Below are 15489 nucleotides of genomic sequence, written 5' to 3'. Positions count from 1 at the left end.
TGCCCTAGGGCATCTTGCAGCAAGGAGCACTGCTCAAGGGACCCAGAGTAGACCCAGGGCCCCCCCAGAGTCGGGGGCTGAGGGCCTGAGTAAGCTGTCACCACCCAAACCAGGAGACCACAGTGTCCACTGTGGGCTGGCCAGGGCGCTTCCCATTGTGGCTGGGCTGGGGGAGGGGATGCTGAAGCTGATCCTTCTTCCTGCTTTGGGATTATTTTCGTGGATGGCTTTCAAGATGAGTAGGAACCCAAAGACACGGAATCAGTTCAGACAGCTGCTTGCCCTTCTTGGTTCTTTTCCAGAGGGTGCACATCTGCCCCTCTGTTAGCCTGTAAAGCGGCGGGGTGGGTGACATCTTTTTTTTTTTTTTTTTAAAGATTTTTAATTTATTTGACAGAGAGAGATCACAAGTAGGCAGAGAGAGAGGGGGAAGTAGGCTCCCCGCTGAGCAGAGAGCCCGATGTGGGGCTCGATCCCAGGACCCCGGGATCATGACCTGAGCCGAAGGCAGCGGCTTTAACCCACTGAGCCCCCCAGGCGCCCCGGGTGACATCTTTTAAATCCAGCCAGCGCTAACCTGGTCGGATGGCGGCTTTGGTTCCGACGCCCGGCTTCCAGAAGGGAAACCGGTCCCTACGACCCTGGGAGCCCACTTTCGGGGAGGCTTGGCCTGGGGTCCCCACCCCTTGCCAGGGCTGGAGACCGAGTGCCTCACTCCTTGTTTATGGTCTCTCGGGGTGGTCTGTTCAGGTCGTCTTCCCGGAAGGCCAGAGAGGTGAAGGTCACGTGTGAGGGGGGCTGCCTGCTCTCTGGGGGTGGCGGGGAGGGCTCTGGGCCTGGTCAGGAGGGAGGCAGAGTCCTGCAGGGTGTGTGAGGTTCTATAGCCCTCAGGCAGTAGGGGGCGTGGGCAAGGAGAAGGTGACCTTGTGTAGTCCACCCTGGGAGCAGACAGGTCAGCAAAGCGGAGGGAGCCGAGGCCTTGAGAAGCTTCCAGAAAACAGCTCCCAGAGGCCAGTACCTGGGCTGTGGAGAGGCAGCCTCATGGGGAAGGCCTGTGGCCCGGCCAGCCCTCCTTGCTCCCTGCTCTGAGTTGGGCTGCCTTTTCTGGGAGCCCCGGGGGTGGTGATGTCAGGTGGCAAGTGCCCCCACCAGGATTCTGGTCCAGCAGCGCTGGGTGTGGGGTGGAGTCTGTTGGGGCGGGGCTGGCTCTCTCACCTGCTGGCCTGCGCCGCCTGCAGTGGTCATGATGGGCTCCGTGTTCCTCCCCCCCAGGCGAGTGGAGGCCGCCAGCAGCCTGCAGCCTGATCTACTGCTCTTCGGAAGAAGGTCTCCCGGGGACACAGCCGCCAGGCCTGCCAGGCCTTTGGTACCCTCGCTGCTTTGACAGACTCACTCCTGGGCGCTAGGGGCCAAGACCGCAGGACTCCGAGGGCACAGCCTGCCCTGACCTCTCTGTGGCTGTGGGTCCGGCCCTCTGGCCCAGCTCCCTGTTAGCCCTTATGTCCTGACCCTGGAAGACAGATAGGAGCACGGAGGGAAGGCCAGGCCATGGCTGTCCCCAGGCCCTACCCAGGATCCTGAGACCCGGAAGGGGAGGGGGCTTCTCGAACGCCGGAGCACTCCCGGGACCTCTGCCCGTTGCCCTGCCTTCCCTTGGCCCTCATCGAAGTGGCAGAACACAGCGACTCTGTTACCTGGGTAATTAGCTTCAGACCCAGGACTGAGGCTGCCCAGGTCCTGGGCTGCTTCCCACAGGCTGTGCACCCTGACCCCAAAAGCGAGGTGAGGCCGTGCCCGCTGAGCAGCCGAGGTGTCACCCTTGGGCACCTCCCACACTGCCCTTTCTGCCTGGAGTCCATGTCCCTCAGGACCGCCTGGGCCTGGTCACAGCGTGGGGCCTTGTGACCCAGCCTTGCCAGGGGCAGAGGGCACCGCCAAGCCTTAGGGAGGGGATGCCCCCAAGGGTGCTGGTCCGGCCCACCGCCCCACTCCTCAGGCCCAGTCTGGCCCCGGTGCTCCCCAATCTGGTGCCCCGAGCTGCCCCCCTGGCAGGTCGCCCCCGCCATGGCCGAGCACCTGGAGCTGCTGGCAGAGATGCCCGTGGTGGGCAGGATGAACGCGCAGGAGCGGCTGAAGCACGCCCAGAAGCGCCGGGCCCAGCAGGTGAAGGCGTGGGCCCAGGCAGAGAAGGAGGCCCAGGGCAAGAAGAGCCATCGGGAGCGGCCGCGGACGGAGGCGGCTGGGGGCGGGCCGCAGAAGCGGGTCCTCTTCCCTCCTAGCGTCACCCTTCTGGAGGCTGCTGCCCGCAATGACCTGGAGGAAGGTGAGCGTGGCCGAGCCCCAGGGCGCAGTGCCCTCCTTGGAGGCCCTCGGGGCTGGCCAACGTCCTCATCCGCATGCCCCCTGTGGTGGGCCGCCCGGGGCCGGCCCGTGGTGGGCTGCGCACATGGGTGCTGCTGTGGGGGTTGGGCAGGGGCACCCGGACAAGAGCCAGGGCTTCGCTCAGGGGAGCTGGGAGTGGCCCATGGCCTTTGCCACCTCTTGCCGGGGTGCTGGGTGACGATCGGGAGTGTCCTGGCCACCGCCTGCTTGGGTCCTCCATCTCCTCCTCTGTCTAGGAGGACGGTAGCGCTCACCACAGCAGGTCAGAACGAGGGGACAGGGGTCCCCCACAGGCTAGCCCCCTTGGCACCTGCCTCTGGCTCCGCCTTTGACTTCTTCCTCGCCATCAGGACCATCCCGGCTAGACCAGGGGCCTGAGCTTTCAGCAGCCGCCTCATTCCTCCCTGTGCCCTGTGTGCTCATAGCCCCTCTGTTCTCCGGAGAGGCGCTCGAGGGTTCTTCCCGCCTTCCTCCGGGGGCAGAGGGCAAGGAGGGGAGGGCAGCGCCTCGAGGCCCGGGAAGTGCAGGAGGGCGTGGTGGGCGTGGTGCAGGCCAGGGACTGTGGGAAGGAGGCTGAGTCCTCCTAGTGCCTGTGGAGCACAGTCTGAGGAGCCCAGGCCGTTAAGGAGGTGACCTTGGCGACAGCCTGGGCCCACTGAACCATGAGGACAGGAGCTGGCTCTGCTCTGGAGGGCACTGGACGCCTCGGGCCCACACTGCAGGCTGCAGCTGGGCAGGGAGCCTGCTCAGGGCTGGGGCGTGTGTAGGGTTGGGGCACTCAACTAGTGGGAGAAACTCGGGGGAGCAGGGGCCCCAGTGAGGGTATTGTTGGAGGAGGGAGCCAGAACCTCAGCCAGAGTGGGATGGACCGGCGCCCCATGGCACTGCCCACATGCAGGAGCCTGAGGGTCGGAGCGCAGGGAGCCGTCGTCGGGAGGGCTGGCTCCTGCTTGGCGCTGCAGGCAGGGGCGGGGGGTGTGCACTCTGGGGGCAGACAGAGGCCCAGTGCCTCGGCTCTTGAGCCCTCAGCCTGGGCTCGGGGGCCCCTCTGGGCCCTGCACTGCTGCCTCCTTCGGTACCCTGCCCTGGGCCTAGAGCAATGCTGGCCTGTGGCTCTGTGCCCTAACCACACTCCCTCCCCCTTCTCACAGTCCGCCAGCTTCTTGAGAGTGGGGTCAGCCCTGATCTGGCCAACGAGGATGGCCTGACGGCCCTGCACCAGGTCAGCCATGCGGGGGATGGGGGGCGTAGGGGGAGAGAAGGCGGCGCTGGCCTGGGCGCTGGCACTCAGGCCTTGTGGCTCGTAGAGCTGCATTGATGACTTCCGAGAGATGGTGCAGCAGCTCCTGGAGGCGGGGGCCAAGGTCAATGCCCGCGATAGTGAAAGCTGGACTCCCCTGCACGCCGCGGCCACCTGTGGCCACCTGCAACTGGTAGAGCTGCTCGTCGCCCGGTAGGCCCCAGTCGCCACTGTGGGGGAGGGCGTCTGTATGGGAGAGCGACGGGGCTTGGGCCGGGAGAGGCAGGGCCTTCCTCACACAGGCTGGTTCATCCTGATGCGGCCCAGCTGTGTCCGGGGCAGGAAGCGTGCTTGGCCCTTGCCTTGTGTTTCCACTCCCCTTCGCCAGCGCTGACTTCACCTTCACCCCGGCCTGGAGATCAGGGCCTTGGGGGAGGCTGTGCTCCCAGGGGAACAAACATGTGCTCAGGAAAGTGTGGTGGTTCTCCTGGGGGCTCCCTCTTGCCAAGCCCCCGTAGGAGTTTGGGAACTCTTGAGGGTGGGCCTTGACCTCTAGCTCTGGTCTCGATGGGGTCTGCACAGAAACAGGCCCTTCTGGACCGAGTGATGAGGGCAGCCCTGGCGAAGACGGAGGGGCACCTAGACATAGACGCGGCCTTTGACAAGGAGGGTGGGGCAGGGCTGGGCCTCTCTGCACGTGAGCTGTGGGGGACGGGAGGGGTGGTCGGCTTTCCAGGGTCTGGGAGCACCCCCCGCTGCCCCAGCCCCTCAACTCTGTCGGCTCCAGCAGAATGGGTGGTCAGGGGCTCAGGCTCTCCTTGGAGCAGTCTGGGTGCTGACGGTGGGTGGGTGTTCACGGCTCTTGCGCCCAGAGAGCACCACCTTTGTGTTCTGGGCTCCCTCAGCTCCCCGTCCTCCCCCGGGCCTTGCCTCTGCTTGAGCCTTGTTCCCCGTGGCTCTCTCTGGCATCCAGGCTCTCCTCCTCCCTCTCCTTTTTGCTCCCTGAGGCTCCGAGAGGCCTGGCACCCGCTTTTGGCTGGTAGGCCCCCTGTGTGGGCTCACAGGGTCACGTGGGTGTGGAACCTGGTGCTCAGAGGCAGGTGGAGACGGCCCGCCTGGCTTGAGGGCCGGATCCAGGGCCTTCTCTGTCTTTGACCCGCACAGTCCACAGGCTAAAGGCCTCTGCAGAGGGTGGCCTAGAGGCCTCCATGGGGGAAGGGCTTTGTGGCCAAAGCCTCTGTCCATTCCTCCCGCAGGGGTGCCGACCTCCTGGCCGTCAACACCGATGGGAACATGCCTTATGACCTCTGTGAGGACGAGCGGACGCTGGACTGCCTTGAGACGGCCATGGCCAACCGTGGTGAGTGTGACCCCCCTTGTCCACCCAGGACGCCCAGAGTGCCGGCCCTGAGCTTGCTTCCTTTCAGGCATCACCCAGGACAGCATCGAGGGGGCCCGGGCCCTGCCCGAGCTGTGCATGCTGGAGGACATCCGCTGCCTGCTGCAGGCGGGAGCCGACATCGATGACCCCCAGGACCATGGGGCCACGCTGGTGAGGACCTGGCTGCGTGAGGTGAGGCTGGCGGGCGGCGGCTACCGTAGGGGCTTGGCAGGGACTCAGGCCCAGCTCTTTGCCTGTAGCTCCACATCGCGGCCGCCAACGGGTTCGGCGAGGCAGCCGTCCTGCTGCTGGAGCACCGGGCCAGTCTGAGCGCCAAGGACCAGGACGGCTGGGAGCCGCTGCATGCCGCAGCCTACTGGGGCCAGGTGAGTGCGGCGGGCGTGGCTGGCTCCGTGGCGGGGGCACGTGGGGTCCTGGCTCCTGGCTCGGGCCCTTCAGCAGCCCCGGCTCCCCGGCCCTCAGGTGCACCTGGTGGAGCTGCTGGTGGCGCATGGGGCCGATCTGAATGGGAAGTCTCTGACGGACGAGACGCCCCTTGGTAAGCCCTGGGGCCGCCTCTGCCAGTGTAGGGGCTGGGTGGGAGGGCCCTGGTGACCCTCCACCCGCCTCTCCTAGACGTGTGCGGGGACGAGGCGGTGCGGACCAGGCTGCTGGAGCTGAAGCACAAGCAGGACGCACTGCTGCGCGCCCAGGGCCGCCAGCACTCTCTGCTGCGGCGTCGCACCTCCAGTGCCGGCAGCCGGGGGTGAGCGCCCCAATCCGGGCCCCTCCCGCCCCCACCCGGCCTTCGCCCCCCTGCTGGCAGCCCCCCCCATCCTGCCCTTGCCGGCCCCCAGGAAGGTGGTGAGGAGGGTGAGCCTGACCCAGCGGACCAGCCTGTACCGCAGGGAGCATGCCCAGGAGGCCATCGTGTGGCAACAGCCACCGCCCACCAGCCCGGAGCCGCCCGAGGAGGACGAGGATGGCCGGACGGACGCGGAGCTGTGCTCCCGACCTAGTGAGGTGAGCCCCACGCCGTCAGCCTGCAGCCCGGTAGCTGCGGGCCCTGGCGCGCCCCTCCGTGTGCGGAGCAGGCATGTGAGCTGATGTCGCTGCATGTTTGTCCCACTGTGCCCGCGCGGGGGGTCGGTGGGACCAGTGACCCTGTGCCCACACAGCGGGCCGGTGCTGCACGGGCGTGGCTGCTGTCCCGGGCGGCCATGCAGCCTGGAGCCCGAGGCCCAGGGAGGCCAGAGAAGGCCTTCCCGACGGCCCCTGAGGCCCGCGCTCCCCCAGCAGGACGATGATCCTGAGTCGGTGAGGCCGCACAACGGCCGAGTTGGAGGCACCCCTGGGCGGCACCTGTATTCCAAGCGGTTGGACCGGAGCGTCTCCTACCAGCTGAGCCCCCTGGATAGCTGTGCCCCCGATGCCCCGGGCCGGGTCAAGGCCCAGCACACGCTCGCAGAGCTGAAGCGCCAGCGAGCCGCCGCTAAGCTGCAGCGTCCCCCGCCCGAGGGGCCCGAGGGGCCTGAGCCCAGCCTGCCGGCCACCGCTGCTGCAAGCCCCCAGCCGGAACACAGACCTGGGGCCGGTGGAGACCCACCCCTGCTGAAGCTCACTGCGCCCTCGGAGGAGGCCCCCGCGGAGAGGAGGCCCTGCTGCCTGCTCATGTGAGGGGCTGGCTCCCGGAGTGCCCCGGAGGCTGCCGCGGGGCCCCTGCTCTGGGGGCCCTGGTGTACGCCCTGCTGCTGCTGCTGCTGCTGGGAGAGAACCGGCGGGGGACCTCCCTCAGCTCCCCTGCCGGGGGTGCCAGCATCCTCGCTCAGGGATGAGCTTCTGGCAGAAGCCCTCCTGGGGGGCCGTCTGGCTGCAGAGACCTAGTTCCATCGTGTGCCTCTTGATAAAGGGCTGTTCTGCCACCTGCCTTGTCGTGTGTGTCACCGGGGCCGCTGTCCTGAGGGTGGGGAGCTGAGGTGCTGCTGCTGGGTGTGCCGGTCCCTGTGTGGGGCCTGTAGGGGCTTGCTTGGGGCTGCCTGGCCCTGCGTAGGAGTGAGGCCCACGGCCGCTGGGCGGGAAGCCTGGCCTGGCCTGTGCCCTGCCTCCCCTGCCTTCCCAGCCTCCTGGAGACTCCTCTGTAACTCTTTCCTTTCCTGAGAGCAGCGGGGGCTGCGGAAGGACATTCCTTGGGGCTCAGGCCTGGGGGTATCCATGGCAGAGGAGCAGGGAGCCTGGCGTGGAAGGGGAGGGGCCTTCCCACAAGACTCTCAAGCCACAGAGGGGAGAATCCGAATGAAGGCTGGAGTCAGAAACCTCCCTGGGGGATGAGTCCCCCCGCTCCTGGCACGTAGCCCTGATCCTGGGGCCTGGCTGCCAGGCTCCGCCTGGGCTGGCAAAGGGGACCAGAGGTTGGCTGCCCAGATCCTGAGCTGGCTGGGCACAATGTGTTAGGGTGACGGGGGCCCCTTAGGGGCCTCAGGTGGGAGGGCCGAGGGTGCTGTTAGCTTGCGTGTCAGTGCCGGGTCACCTTGCAGCCAGTGCCGGGTCACCTTCTCCTCGCCCATGGGATGGGTCAGCTGCATGTGTGCAGGGCCCATCCTTCTCGGAGCATCACTGCTTGGAGTGGTGTCCTCAGCAGAGCTGGGGAGCCGCGGCCTAGGCTGCAGGTTAAATTGGGTGTGGGGGGCAACGCAGCTTCCAGTGTCCACCTGCGAATAGCTGCCTGCGCTGGGCCGGGGCTGCCTCTGCCTGGGGCTGGGATCCTATTAACCTGTGCTCTGGTCTGAGGGCCCAGGGGGTACAGGTAGGGGCAAAAGATGGCCCAGAGCCGAGAGGTGTGAGGGGAGACCGAGGCTGGCTGCCTGGGGCTCCTGCTCTTTCCTTGCTGGCCAGCAAGGGCAGAGGAGCCCAGGCTGGCGTCAGGCCCGGCCAGCTGCCCACGGCCTCTCTCAGAGGGCTGGCTCCTTGACCTTCCGCTCCAAATCAGATGTCCCCAGCTGGGGTAGCCACCCCTGGGCATGGCCTATCCACGCCCTTCAGGGCCTGGGGAGGCGGGGCCCTGATGGCCTATCACAGCTTGCTTCCCACTATCTCTGCCAATCAGGAGCAACAGGGAGGGGGAGCTTAGGTCACCCTGCCTGTGGTGTGGCCCCAAGGGCAGCTCCGGGCTGGGGCATGGTGAAAGGGCACAACCGCACCCCAGAGGAGCCCAGTGTCCGTGGGCCCAGAGCCGCCCCACCCTGTCGCCCAACATCCCAACCCAGAGACCCGGGCCGCCTCCAGCTGCAGAGCTGGGACCAAGGTCCAACCCCAGGGCTCGTGGAGCCTGCGGGCCATGGTTGCCAGCCCAGGAGGGGCCAGCCGGATGGAAGCCCGCATCGGAGCTTCCGCTCCCCTCCCCCAGGAACGCCAGGATTCTATAGAGGCCCCACTCAGTTACCTGGGAGACAGGCCTGCTGGCCCAAGCAAAGATGGGAGGCCTGAGAGGGCTAGGACTCGGCAGAGCCCTGCTGGGGTGAATCTCCAGGGTCCCAGCTCCATTTCCCCTGGGGGTTTAGCTCTGCCCAGCTCTGCCAACCCGTCTGGGCACTTAGCACACCTCCCCTCCCTCAGGTCCAGTCCCTCAGAGCTTCTTGAACCTTCTGTCTGTCCCTACCCCCCATGTAGGTCTCCTGCTCCCCTGTCATGGGGACACTGGGCGGGCACTGGGCCTCGCCCCAAGCCCCGCCTGCCTCCTCATGCACTCCCTATGGCTCCCTGGGGCAGAACTGTGCCCAGACGGGTGGGGCGGGGCCCAGCGGCCCCGACTTCTTCTTCAGCCTTTTCAGTCCCTTTCAGTGGGGGCAGCAGGCCGCCGCGAAGAGGGTGCCCTTCACTTTGAGCCCCTCTCCCCGGGCTCCCTCTTCCCAGCCCCGGCCCATCGAGTCTGGACCCAGCGTCCTTTTCCCCGCCCAAATCCTGCTGTGTCCTGATCTTCCTGCCTGGTCTGAGTAGTGTCATGGCCTTGAGGGCAGGTGACCACAGCCGGGTTGCAATGAACGGGCTGAAGGAGAAGGTGCTGACGCTGGACACCATGAACCCGTGTGTGCGGAGGGTGGAGTACGCGGTGCGCGGGCCCATTGTGCTGCGCGCCCTCGAGCTGGAGCAGGAACTGCGCCAGGTATGGCCCTGGGCCCCACCACTGCCCTCCAGGCTGCACCTGGACAGCTGCATCAGGCCCATTTCCACAGTCACACAGGACGAGGACCTGTCCTGTCCTCACGCCTGTGCCCTTTCACTCCCAGGGGGTAAAGAAGCCCTTCACGGAGGTTGTCCGGGCCAACATCGGGGACGCGCAGGCCATGGGGCAGAAGCCCATCACCTTCCTGCGTCAGGTGAGGCTCGGGGTTTGCCCTGGTGCCCCTCCCCAGCCCGCCCACGTGCTCGGGCTCAGTGTCTGCTGCTCCCAGGTCCTGGCCCTCTGTGTGCACCCCGATCTCCTGAACAGCCCCGACTTCCCTGAGGACGCCAGGAGGAGGGCTGAGCGCATCTTGCAGGCATGTGGGGGACACAGCCTGGGTAAGTGCCGGTGCCCAAACTGGGCAAAGCCCCAGGGAGGAGCGGGAGCTGGTGGGAGGCCGTCCCAGGGGAGGGGTGGACCCAACTGCTGGGAGATACTCCTCAGGACGGCTAAGGAGCCTCTCGGGTCCTCCTCTCCCTGTCCTGCCCTGTCCTCCGGCCCAGGGGCCTACAGCGTCAGCTCGGGTATCCAGCTGATCCGGGAAGACGCCGCCCGGTACATTGAGCGGCGCGACGGAGGCATCCCCGCAGACCCCAACAACATCTTCCTGTCCACCGGGGCCAGCGATGCCATCGTGGTAGGCCAGGGCCAGGGCAGGAAGACGCCGTGGCTCTTTCCTTGTGGCTTGGGCGGACCTTGCTCCTCTTGGCACAGTGCTCCCGGGCCGGGCGGGGAGCAGGTGCCGTCCCCTGGGCCCTACCAACCTGGCTTCCCCATCCCGCTGACAGACGGTGCTGAAGCTGCTGGTGGCGGGGGAGGGCCCCACCCGCACAGGCGTGCTCATCCCCATCCCGCAGTACCCGCTGTACTCGGCCGCGCTGGCCGAGCTCGACGCTGTGCAGGTGGACTACTACTTGGATGAGGAGCGCGCTTGGGCCCTCGACGTGGCCGAGCTGCGGCGCGCCCTGTGCCAGGCGCGTGGCCACTGCTGCCCACGTGCACTCTGCATTATCAACCCCGGCAACCCCACTGGTGCGCTGCCCGACCCCCAGCCCTCCCTCGTCCCCCTCCCCATGGGGTCAGTCTGCCCCCCCACCGCGGGCGCAGAGCCCCAGTCTGACCCTGGACATGGTGCGTCTCCCACGCCCTAGGACAGGTACAAGCCCGCGAGTGCATCGAGGCCGTGATTCGCTTTGCCTTTGAGGAGCGCCTCTTCCTGATGGCTGATGAGGTGTGGGCAGGGGCTCGCCTGGGGCTTGGGGTTGCGGGGCCCGGGTGACAGCACCCTCCCCTGTGGTGACGCTGGCCCGCCCGTCCAGGTGTATCAGGACAATGTGTATGCGGAGGGCTCGAGGTTCCACTCGTTCAAGAAGGTGCTCATGGAGATGGGGCCGCCCTATGCGACGCAGCAGGAGCTCGCCTCCTTCCACTCGGTCTCCAAGGGCTACATGGGCGAGTGCGTGCGGGGTCACAAGGACTGCACCCTGGCTTGGGTCCCCTGCCCGGCCTGCCCTGACACCTGCGCTCTGGGCTGCAGGTGCGGGTTCCGCGGTGGCTATGTGGAGGTGGTGAACATGGACCCCGCGGTGCAGCAGCAGATGCAGAAGCTGATGAGCGTCCGGCTGTGCCCGCCGGTGCCGGGCCAGGCCCTGCTGCACACGGTGGTCAGCCCACCCACACCCTCCGACCCCTCCTTCGCGCAGTTCCAGGCGGTGAGCGGGAGGGGCGAGGAGGGGGTGCGATGGCGCTACGCCGGCCGCCGCGGGGTCTGATCAGCTCACCCTTCTCTGCCACAGGAGAGGCAGGCGGTGCTGGCCGAGCTGGCGGCGAAGGCGAAGCTCACGGAGCAGGTGTTCAACGAGGCCCCCGGCATCCGCTGCAACCCGGTGCAGGGCGCCATGTACGCCTTCCCTCGCGTGCAGCTGCCCCCGCGCGCCGTGCAGCACGCTCAGGTGCGGCCCGACTGGCGACTGGCCTGGGGCGCGGGGGCGCGGGGGCGCGGGTGGGGCCCGCCAACCAGCGCGGAGTGTGAGCGCCCCGCCCTGTCCGTCCGCCCCCAGGAGCTGGGCCTGGCTCCCGACATGTTCTTCTGCATGCGCCTTCTGGAGGAGACTGGCATCTGCGTGGTGCCCGGGAGTGGCTTCGGGCAGCGGGAAGGCACCTACCACTTCCGGTGAGGCCCAGCCCCGCATGGCTCAGCCCAGTCGCCCCCAGCACCTTCACTTACCCCCCCTCGCCCTTTCAGGATGACCATTCTGCCCCCCATGGAGAAGCTGCGGCCTTTGCTGGAGACGCTGAGCCAGTTCCACGCCAAGTTCACCCGAGAATACTCCTGAGCCCCGCCCCCGTTTGGGCCCAGGCTCGCTGGGGCCCTGGACACCATGGCCAAGGTCCTCCCTGGGGGTCACTGGAGCCCTCTGGACTTGCTCCCGCTACCTGTGGGGCTGGGCCCCTGCCTTTCTGCAGACCCTTAATAAAGTTGAAGCAGCCTGACTACCTGGAGGCCGGCTGTGTGCACACCGGTAGAGCTGCCCCTGCCTCTGTCCACTGCTGACTTCCTGTCTGAGCTGGGGTTCCATGGGGCTTGGAGACCTAGCCCCAGGCAGGGCATCTGTCAGCCTTGAGGTGGATGGTCAAGGAAGGCTCCCAGAGGAGGGAGGTGCAGTGTCCCTCACTGCAGATGTGGTGCCCTCACGGGCCGGGTCTCTCCGTGGCCTCTGGTCTTGAGGCAGACACGGCGGCAAACTTCACATAAAGCGAGGAGGAGTGAAGGTGTGAAGGTGCGACAGGGCGGGCACTAAGCCGGCCGGAGAGACCCGGGAGCTGAGTCCCAGGGGTGACCACGTCCGAAAACATAGCCTAAGGTAGACGCAGCCAGGGGCCCTGCTGTGCCTTCCTGCATCGCCCGCCTGTCGCCCGGCCAGCAGCACAGGAAGCACACTGCGCTGTGAGACGGAGCCGGGGGGCCTGGGTGAGCAGCAGGAATCGGAGTCCCGGTGAGGACTCAAGGAGGAAGGCTTGGTTCCCCTCCTGAACGAGCAGGTGGCAGGGCGCTGGAGGAGCCAAGGTAGGGGGTGGGGAGAACGAACACCTAGGTCTTGCTTTGTTTGTATTGGGTTTGGAGTATGTGACATCCTAGTGCAAACACAGCCCTTGGGCTGGGAGGCAGCGAGGGGGCCCTCCCACGCTGGAGCACTCAAGGCCAGGTGCCGGGGGAAGGGCTGTAAAATGCTGACGCACAGGCACCCCGGGGAGGCCCAGACTGGGGGTGGGTGTGCAGCCCGACGTCCTGGCCCCGGGAGCAGAGATGGAGCTCACTGTGTGCAGGGCAGGCACGGTTGGGGGTCGCCGCCATCTTGGGGAGGGACGCCAGTCCTCATTTTACAGATGAGGAAGCTTGTCGAAGTGACAGGAGACCCACTCCAGGTGGTTTCACCAGCTGTTCCTCTAGGGGTTGGGTCGGCTTCAGGGGGCCGAGGGTTCGGAGACAGAACGAAGGCCCTAGCTCTGTCCGCTCCGGAGGTGGTTCTTGACCACGGGCTGTACTCACTTCCTCTTCTGGGCCTCGGGAGTCCTGTGGGTGCCACTGTGAGGAGGGACCACGCGAGACCCCCCGTGTTCGGCTGCTCCAGGGACGTACCTCTCCCCTCCACCAAGCCAGCAGCAGGGAGGCAGGGCCTGGGTGGGCCTCTCCCAGCCTGGTCACCGACCCTGGAGGGCATCTCCGGCAGCAGCTGGCTGCAACGCCCTGGTTGAGACCTTTTGTGGCCCTGGGCATAAGCAGTAGTGGGTCATGGGCACTTAATTAAGAGGCCGACTCCTCCCTAGGCACTGCAGCACCCAAGCTGCAGGTGAGACATCACGGAAGCGCTTGTGGGAATTCAGGGTGTGGGTCCAGGGGGTCTGGGAGCCGGATCTCCTCATACCCTTGGGGGAGGGCCAAGGTGAGCCGCGGGCTCAACACCAGATAGGCGAGTGGCCGCCGGGCCCGCGGCTCCCGGGCCGCACCCAGGTTGGCCACTGGGGGCGCCCGAGGGCGGGCGGCGCTCTGGCCCGCTCGCGCGCTCAGTGGCCGCGCGTTGCGCGCCTGCGTAGTGCGCATGCCTCAGGACCCGCGGGCGCCCACCTGCCCAGTGCGCTGACTGGTCCCGCTCGAGCCATGCGGTCGTGGGACCCCTGACCCGCCCAGACCCCCCCTCCGGAACCGCTCTGCCCCGGCGCCAGGTTCTGGTCCGGCCTTGAACCCAGCCCCGGTCCCCGCCCGATCGCGGGCCGGGCCCCGCCCCCCAGCAGTAGCCCCCGGGCGCCCCGCTCTCCTGGCCATGCGGCGGAAGCTGCTGCCGCTGGCCGGCCTCTACCTGGTGCAAGGCCTGCCCTACGGGCTGCAGTCTGGCCTGCTGCCCGTGCTGCTGCGGGCGCGAGGCCTCTCCCTGACGCGCGTGGGACTGGCCAAGGTGCTGTACCTGCCCTGGCTGTTTAAACTCGTGTGGGCCCCCCTGGTGGACACGCGGGGCTCCCTGAAGGCCTGGCTGGTGCTCAGCACGGCTGCTCTGGGCCTGGTGTGCGGGCTGCTGGCCGCCCTGCCACCCGCGGAAGCCGGCCCGACTGGGCTGCCGGTCACTGTGGCGGGGCTGCTGCTGTTGCTGAACCTGGGTGCGGCTGTGCAGGATGTGGCCCTGGACACGCTGGCCGTCCAGCTCTTGGAGCCGGCGGAGCTGGGGCCCGGCAACACAGTGCAGGTGGTCGCTTACAAGCTGGGGGCGGTGCTGGCGGGAGGGGGCCTGTTGGCCCTGGTCCCCACGCTCTCCTGGCCCCTGCTCTTCCTGCTCCTGGCCGCTACCTATTGGTTGGCTGCTGCCCTCGTCTGGGCGGCGCCGGCCCTGCAACAACTGCCTGCGTCTGGGCCGTCGGAAGCACCCCTCCGCAGCCTGCACCTTCTGCAGGACCTGCTGGCCATGCCCGGGACTCTGTGGACGGCGGGCTTTGTGCTCACTTACAAACTGGGTAAGTGAGGCCGTGAGTCAGGCAGCAGCAGGGTGGGAGCCTGGGGGACCTCCGGCGGGTCTCCAGGAGCCCTGGAATCCATTTGGTGGTCACCTTCGGGGCGTTAGCATAGCAGGCTGGAGTTCAGCCTGGTTCCCCAGCTCTTGCTGCACGGCTTCCGGGAGCTCCAGCCACAACACCTGGGGTCTGACGCCGCCTTATGCTGACCCTAAGCTTGCCTGATGCCCAGCCCCAGCTATCTCCAGGCACCTGGGGCCCAGAACGGAGGCAGTGCCCGGCTAGGGGAGGGCCTCTAAAGGCCCCAAGGTGAAGGGGGGTGGGAGCCCCTGCTCACATTCTCCCCACAGGTGAGCAGGGTGCCAGCAGCTTGTTCCCGCTCTTCCTGCTGGACCACGGCATCTCCACGCGAGAGCTGGGGCTGTGGAATGGTGTGGGCGCCGTGGTCTGCTCCATTGTAGGCTCGTCCCTGGGCGGGGCCTTGCTGGCCAGGCACAGGTGAGTCCTCCCCAGCCTGGCTCACTCACCTGCACCCACCCGACCTGGGCCCCACTCCCTGACTCCCCCCACCCCCACCCCATCTCCCCACCTCAGGCAACCACTGGCCCTGCTCAGGTCAGTGCTACGGTTCCGTCTCGGGGGTCTGGCCTGCCAGACCACCCTGCTCTTCCACCTGGACACCTCAGGGGTCAGGTTGGGCCCCAGCACCGTCCTGAGAGGTGAGGGGCTGGCTGCGGGAGGGGAGGGGTCCCATGTCCTGGGCTCCGCTGATCTCGGCCCTCCCAGGGGCAGCCCTGCTGAGCCTGTGTCTACAGCACCTCCTCGGGGGCCTGGTCACAACCACCACATTCACCCTGATGATGCGGTGCAGCCAGCGGGTGCCCCGTGCCCTGCAGGTGAGGGGGCTGCGGCAGGGACGTGCAGGGGGGCTGCAGGGCTGGCTGCGATCCAAGTGACCCCTCACCTGACCTCCTGCCCGGTCCCTCCTCGTCCCCACAGGCCACACACTACGGCCTCCTGGCCACGCTGGAGCTGCTGGGGAAGCTGTTCCTGGGCACGCTGGCTGGAGCCCTGGCCGACAGCCTGGGGCGGCTTCTCTGCTTTGCCTTCTTCCTGGCCCTCTCGGGCATGCCCGTGCTGTACTTGAGCCTGGCCCCTGGCAGCCTGGCCTGAGCTGGGTGCCCACCGGCCTAATAAAGCTGGGTGTGCCCGTGGCCTGGCTGGCTGGGCTGTGACACGGGCAAGGCTGTCCTCAGAAAAGAGCTA

The 15489-nt window shown here is 67.3% G+C and overlaps 3 protein-coding genes and 1 long non-coding RNA gene across 10 annotated transcripts in view; 3 read left to right on the top strand and 1 right to left on the bottom strand.

Annotated features, from left to right (window-relative positions):
• PPP1R16A (protein phosphatase 1 regulatory subunit 16A) overlaps window positions 1-6925 on the top strand; it is a 34056-nt gene extending 27131 nt beyond the window's left edge. For 3 of the 4 annotated variants that reach the window (XM_045074050.1, XM_045074051.1, XM_045074052.1), the window contains exons 2-11: window positions 1273-2323; window positions 3534-3604; window positions 3690-3835; window positions 4879-4982; window positions 5050-5174; window positions 5264-5389; window positions 5487-5562; window positions 5640-5769; window positions 5861-6026; window positions 6300-6925. In XM_045074050.1, coding sequence (XP_044929985.1) covers window positions 2065-2323; window positions 3534-3604; window positions 3690-3835; window positions 4879-4982; window positions 5050-5174; window positions 5264-5389; window positions 5487-5562; window positions 5640-5769; window positions 5861-6026; window positions 6300-6680 — 1584 coding nt within the window. In that variant the 5' untranslated portion in view covers window positions 1273-2064 and the 3' untranslated portion in view covers window positions 6681-6925. The remainder of the gene's footprint in view (window positions 1-1272; window positions 2324-3533; window positions 3605-3689; window positions 3836-4878; window positions 4983-5049; window positions 5175-5263; window positions 5390-5486; window positions 5563-5639; window positions 5770-5860; window positions 6027-6299) is intronic. The other variant, XM_045074053.1, reaches the window with a different exon arrangement.
• A 149-nt stretch (window positions 6926-7074) lies between these two features.
• On the top strand, window positions 7075-11715 carry GPT (glutamic--pyruvic transaminase). Of its 2 annotated transcripts, XM_013049423.2 has the most exons (12): window positions 7075-8517; window positions 9017-9162; window positions 9287-9376; window positions 9452-9560; window positions 9726-9859; window positions 10011-10254; window positions 10374-10453; window positions 10542-10678; window positions 10760-10934; window positions 11019-11174; window positions 11283-11395; window positions 11468-11715. In XM_013049423.2, exons 2-12 carry the CDS (start codon window positions 9037-9039, stop codon window positions 11556-11558), a joined length of 1455 nt encoding a protein of 484 aa, XP_012904877.1. In that variant the 5' UTR covers window positions 7075-8517; window positions 9017-9036; the 3' UTR covers window positions 11559-11715. The 2 variants fall into 2 exon arrangements, with proteins under 2 accessions (XP_012904877.1, XP_004779455.1); XM_004779398.3 differs by having other exon boundaries at window positions 7075-9162.
• A 599-nt stretch (window positions 11716-12314) lies between these two features.
• LOC123390323 lies at window positions 12315-13799 on the bottom strand. The gene is made up of 2 exons (XR_006604928.1): window positions 13686-13799; window positions 12315-12808 (listed from the first exon to the last, which is right to left on the bottom strand). It is a non-coding gene; the product is annotated as an uncharacterized LOC123390323 (long non-coding RNA).
• Window positions 13302-15485, top strand: MFSD3 (major facilitator superfamily domain containing 3). 3 transcript variants are annotated; one of them, XM_004779388.3, is made up of 5 exons: window positions 13303-14226; window positions 14574-14721; window positions 14818-14942; window positions 15010-15119; window positions 15223-15485. In XM_004779388.3, exons 1-5 carry the CDS (start codon window positions 13545-13547, stop codon window positions 15394-15396), a joined length of 1239 nt encoding a protein of 412 aa, XP_004779445.1. In that variant the 5' UTR covers window positions 13303-13544; the 3' UTR covers window positions 15397-15485. The 3 variants fall into 3 exon arrangements, with proteins under 3 accessions (XP_004779446.1, XP_004779444.1, XP_004779445.1); XM_004779389.3 differs by lacking the exon at window positions 14818-14942 and having other exon boundaries at window positions 13302-14226; XM_004779387.3 differs by having other exon boundaries at window positions 13302-14226; window positions 14818-15119.
• Window positions 15486-15489: the final 4 nt, after the last annotated feature.

This window comes from Mustela putorius, unplaced genomic scaffold, assembly GCF_011764305.1.
Source record: "Mustela putorius furo isolate JIRA1106 unplaced genomic scaffold, ASM1176430v1.1 tig00537303_pilon_pilon_pilon, whole genome shotgun sequence".
Lineage (NCBI taxonomy): Eukaryota > Metazoa > Chordata > Mammalia > Carnivora > Mustelidae > Mustela > Mustela putorius.
The sequence above is the reverse complement of the archived record's forward strand: the minus strand, read 5'-3'. Positions and strand labels throughout refer to the sequence as shown.

Bases quoted from the DNA above. Each gene is read 5' to 3' on its own strand.
- GPT (XM_004779398.3), top strand. From the start codon at position 9,001: ATGGCCTTGAGGGCAGGTGACCACAGCCGGGTTGCAATGAACGGGCTG. The intron at 10,679-10,759 runs GTGCGTGCGGGG...TCTGGGCTGCAG, and splicing joins TCCAAGGGCTACATGGGCGA to GTGCGGGTTCCGCGGTGGCT. The intron at 11,175-11,282 runs GTGCGGCCCGAC...GTCCGCCCCCAG, and splicing joins GCGCCGTGCAGCACGCTCAG to GAGCTGGGCCTGGCTCCCGA.
- MFSD3 (XM_004779387.3), top strand. From the start codon at position 13,545: ATGCGGCGGAAGCTGCTGCCGCTGGCCGGCCTCTACCTGGTGCAAGGC. The intron at 14,227-14,573 runs GTAAGTGAGGCC...TTCTCCCCACAG, and splicing joins TGTGCTCACTTACAAACTGG to GTGAGCAGGGTGCCAGCAGC. The intron at 15,120-15,222 runs GTGAGGGGGCTG...TCGTCCCCACAG, and splicing joins GGGTGCCCCGTGCCCTGCAG to GCCACACACTACGGCCTCCT.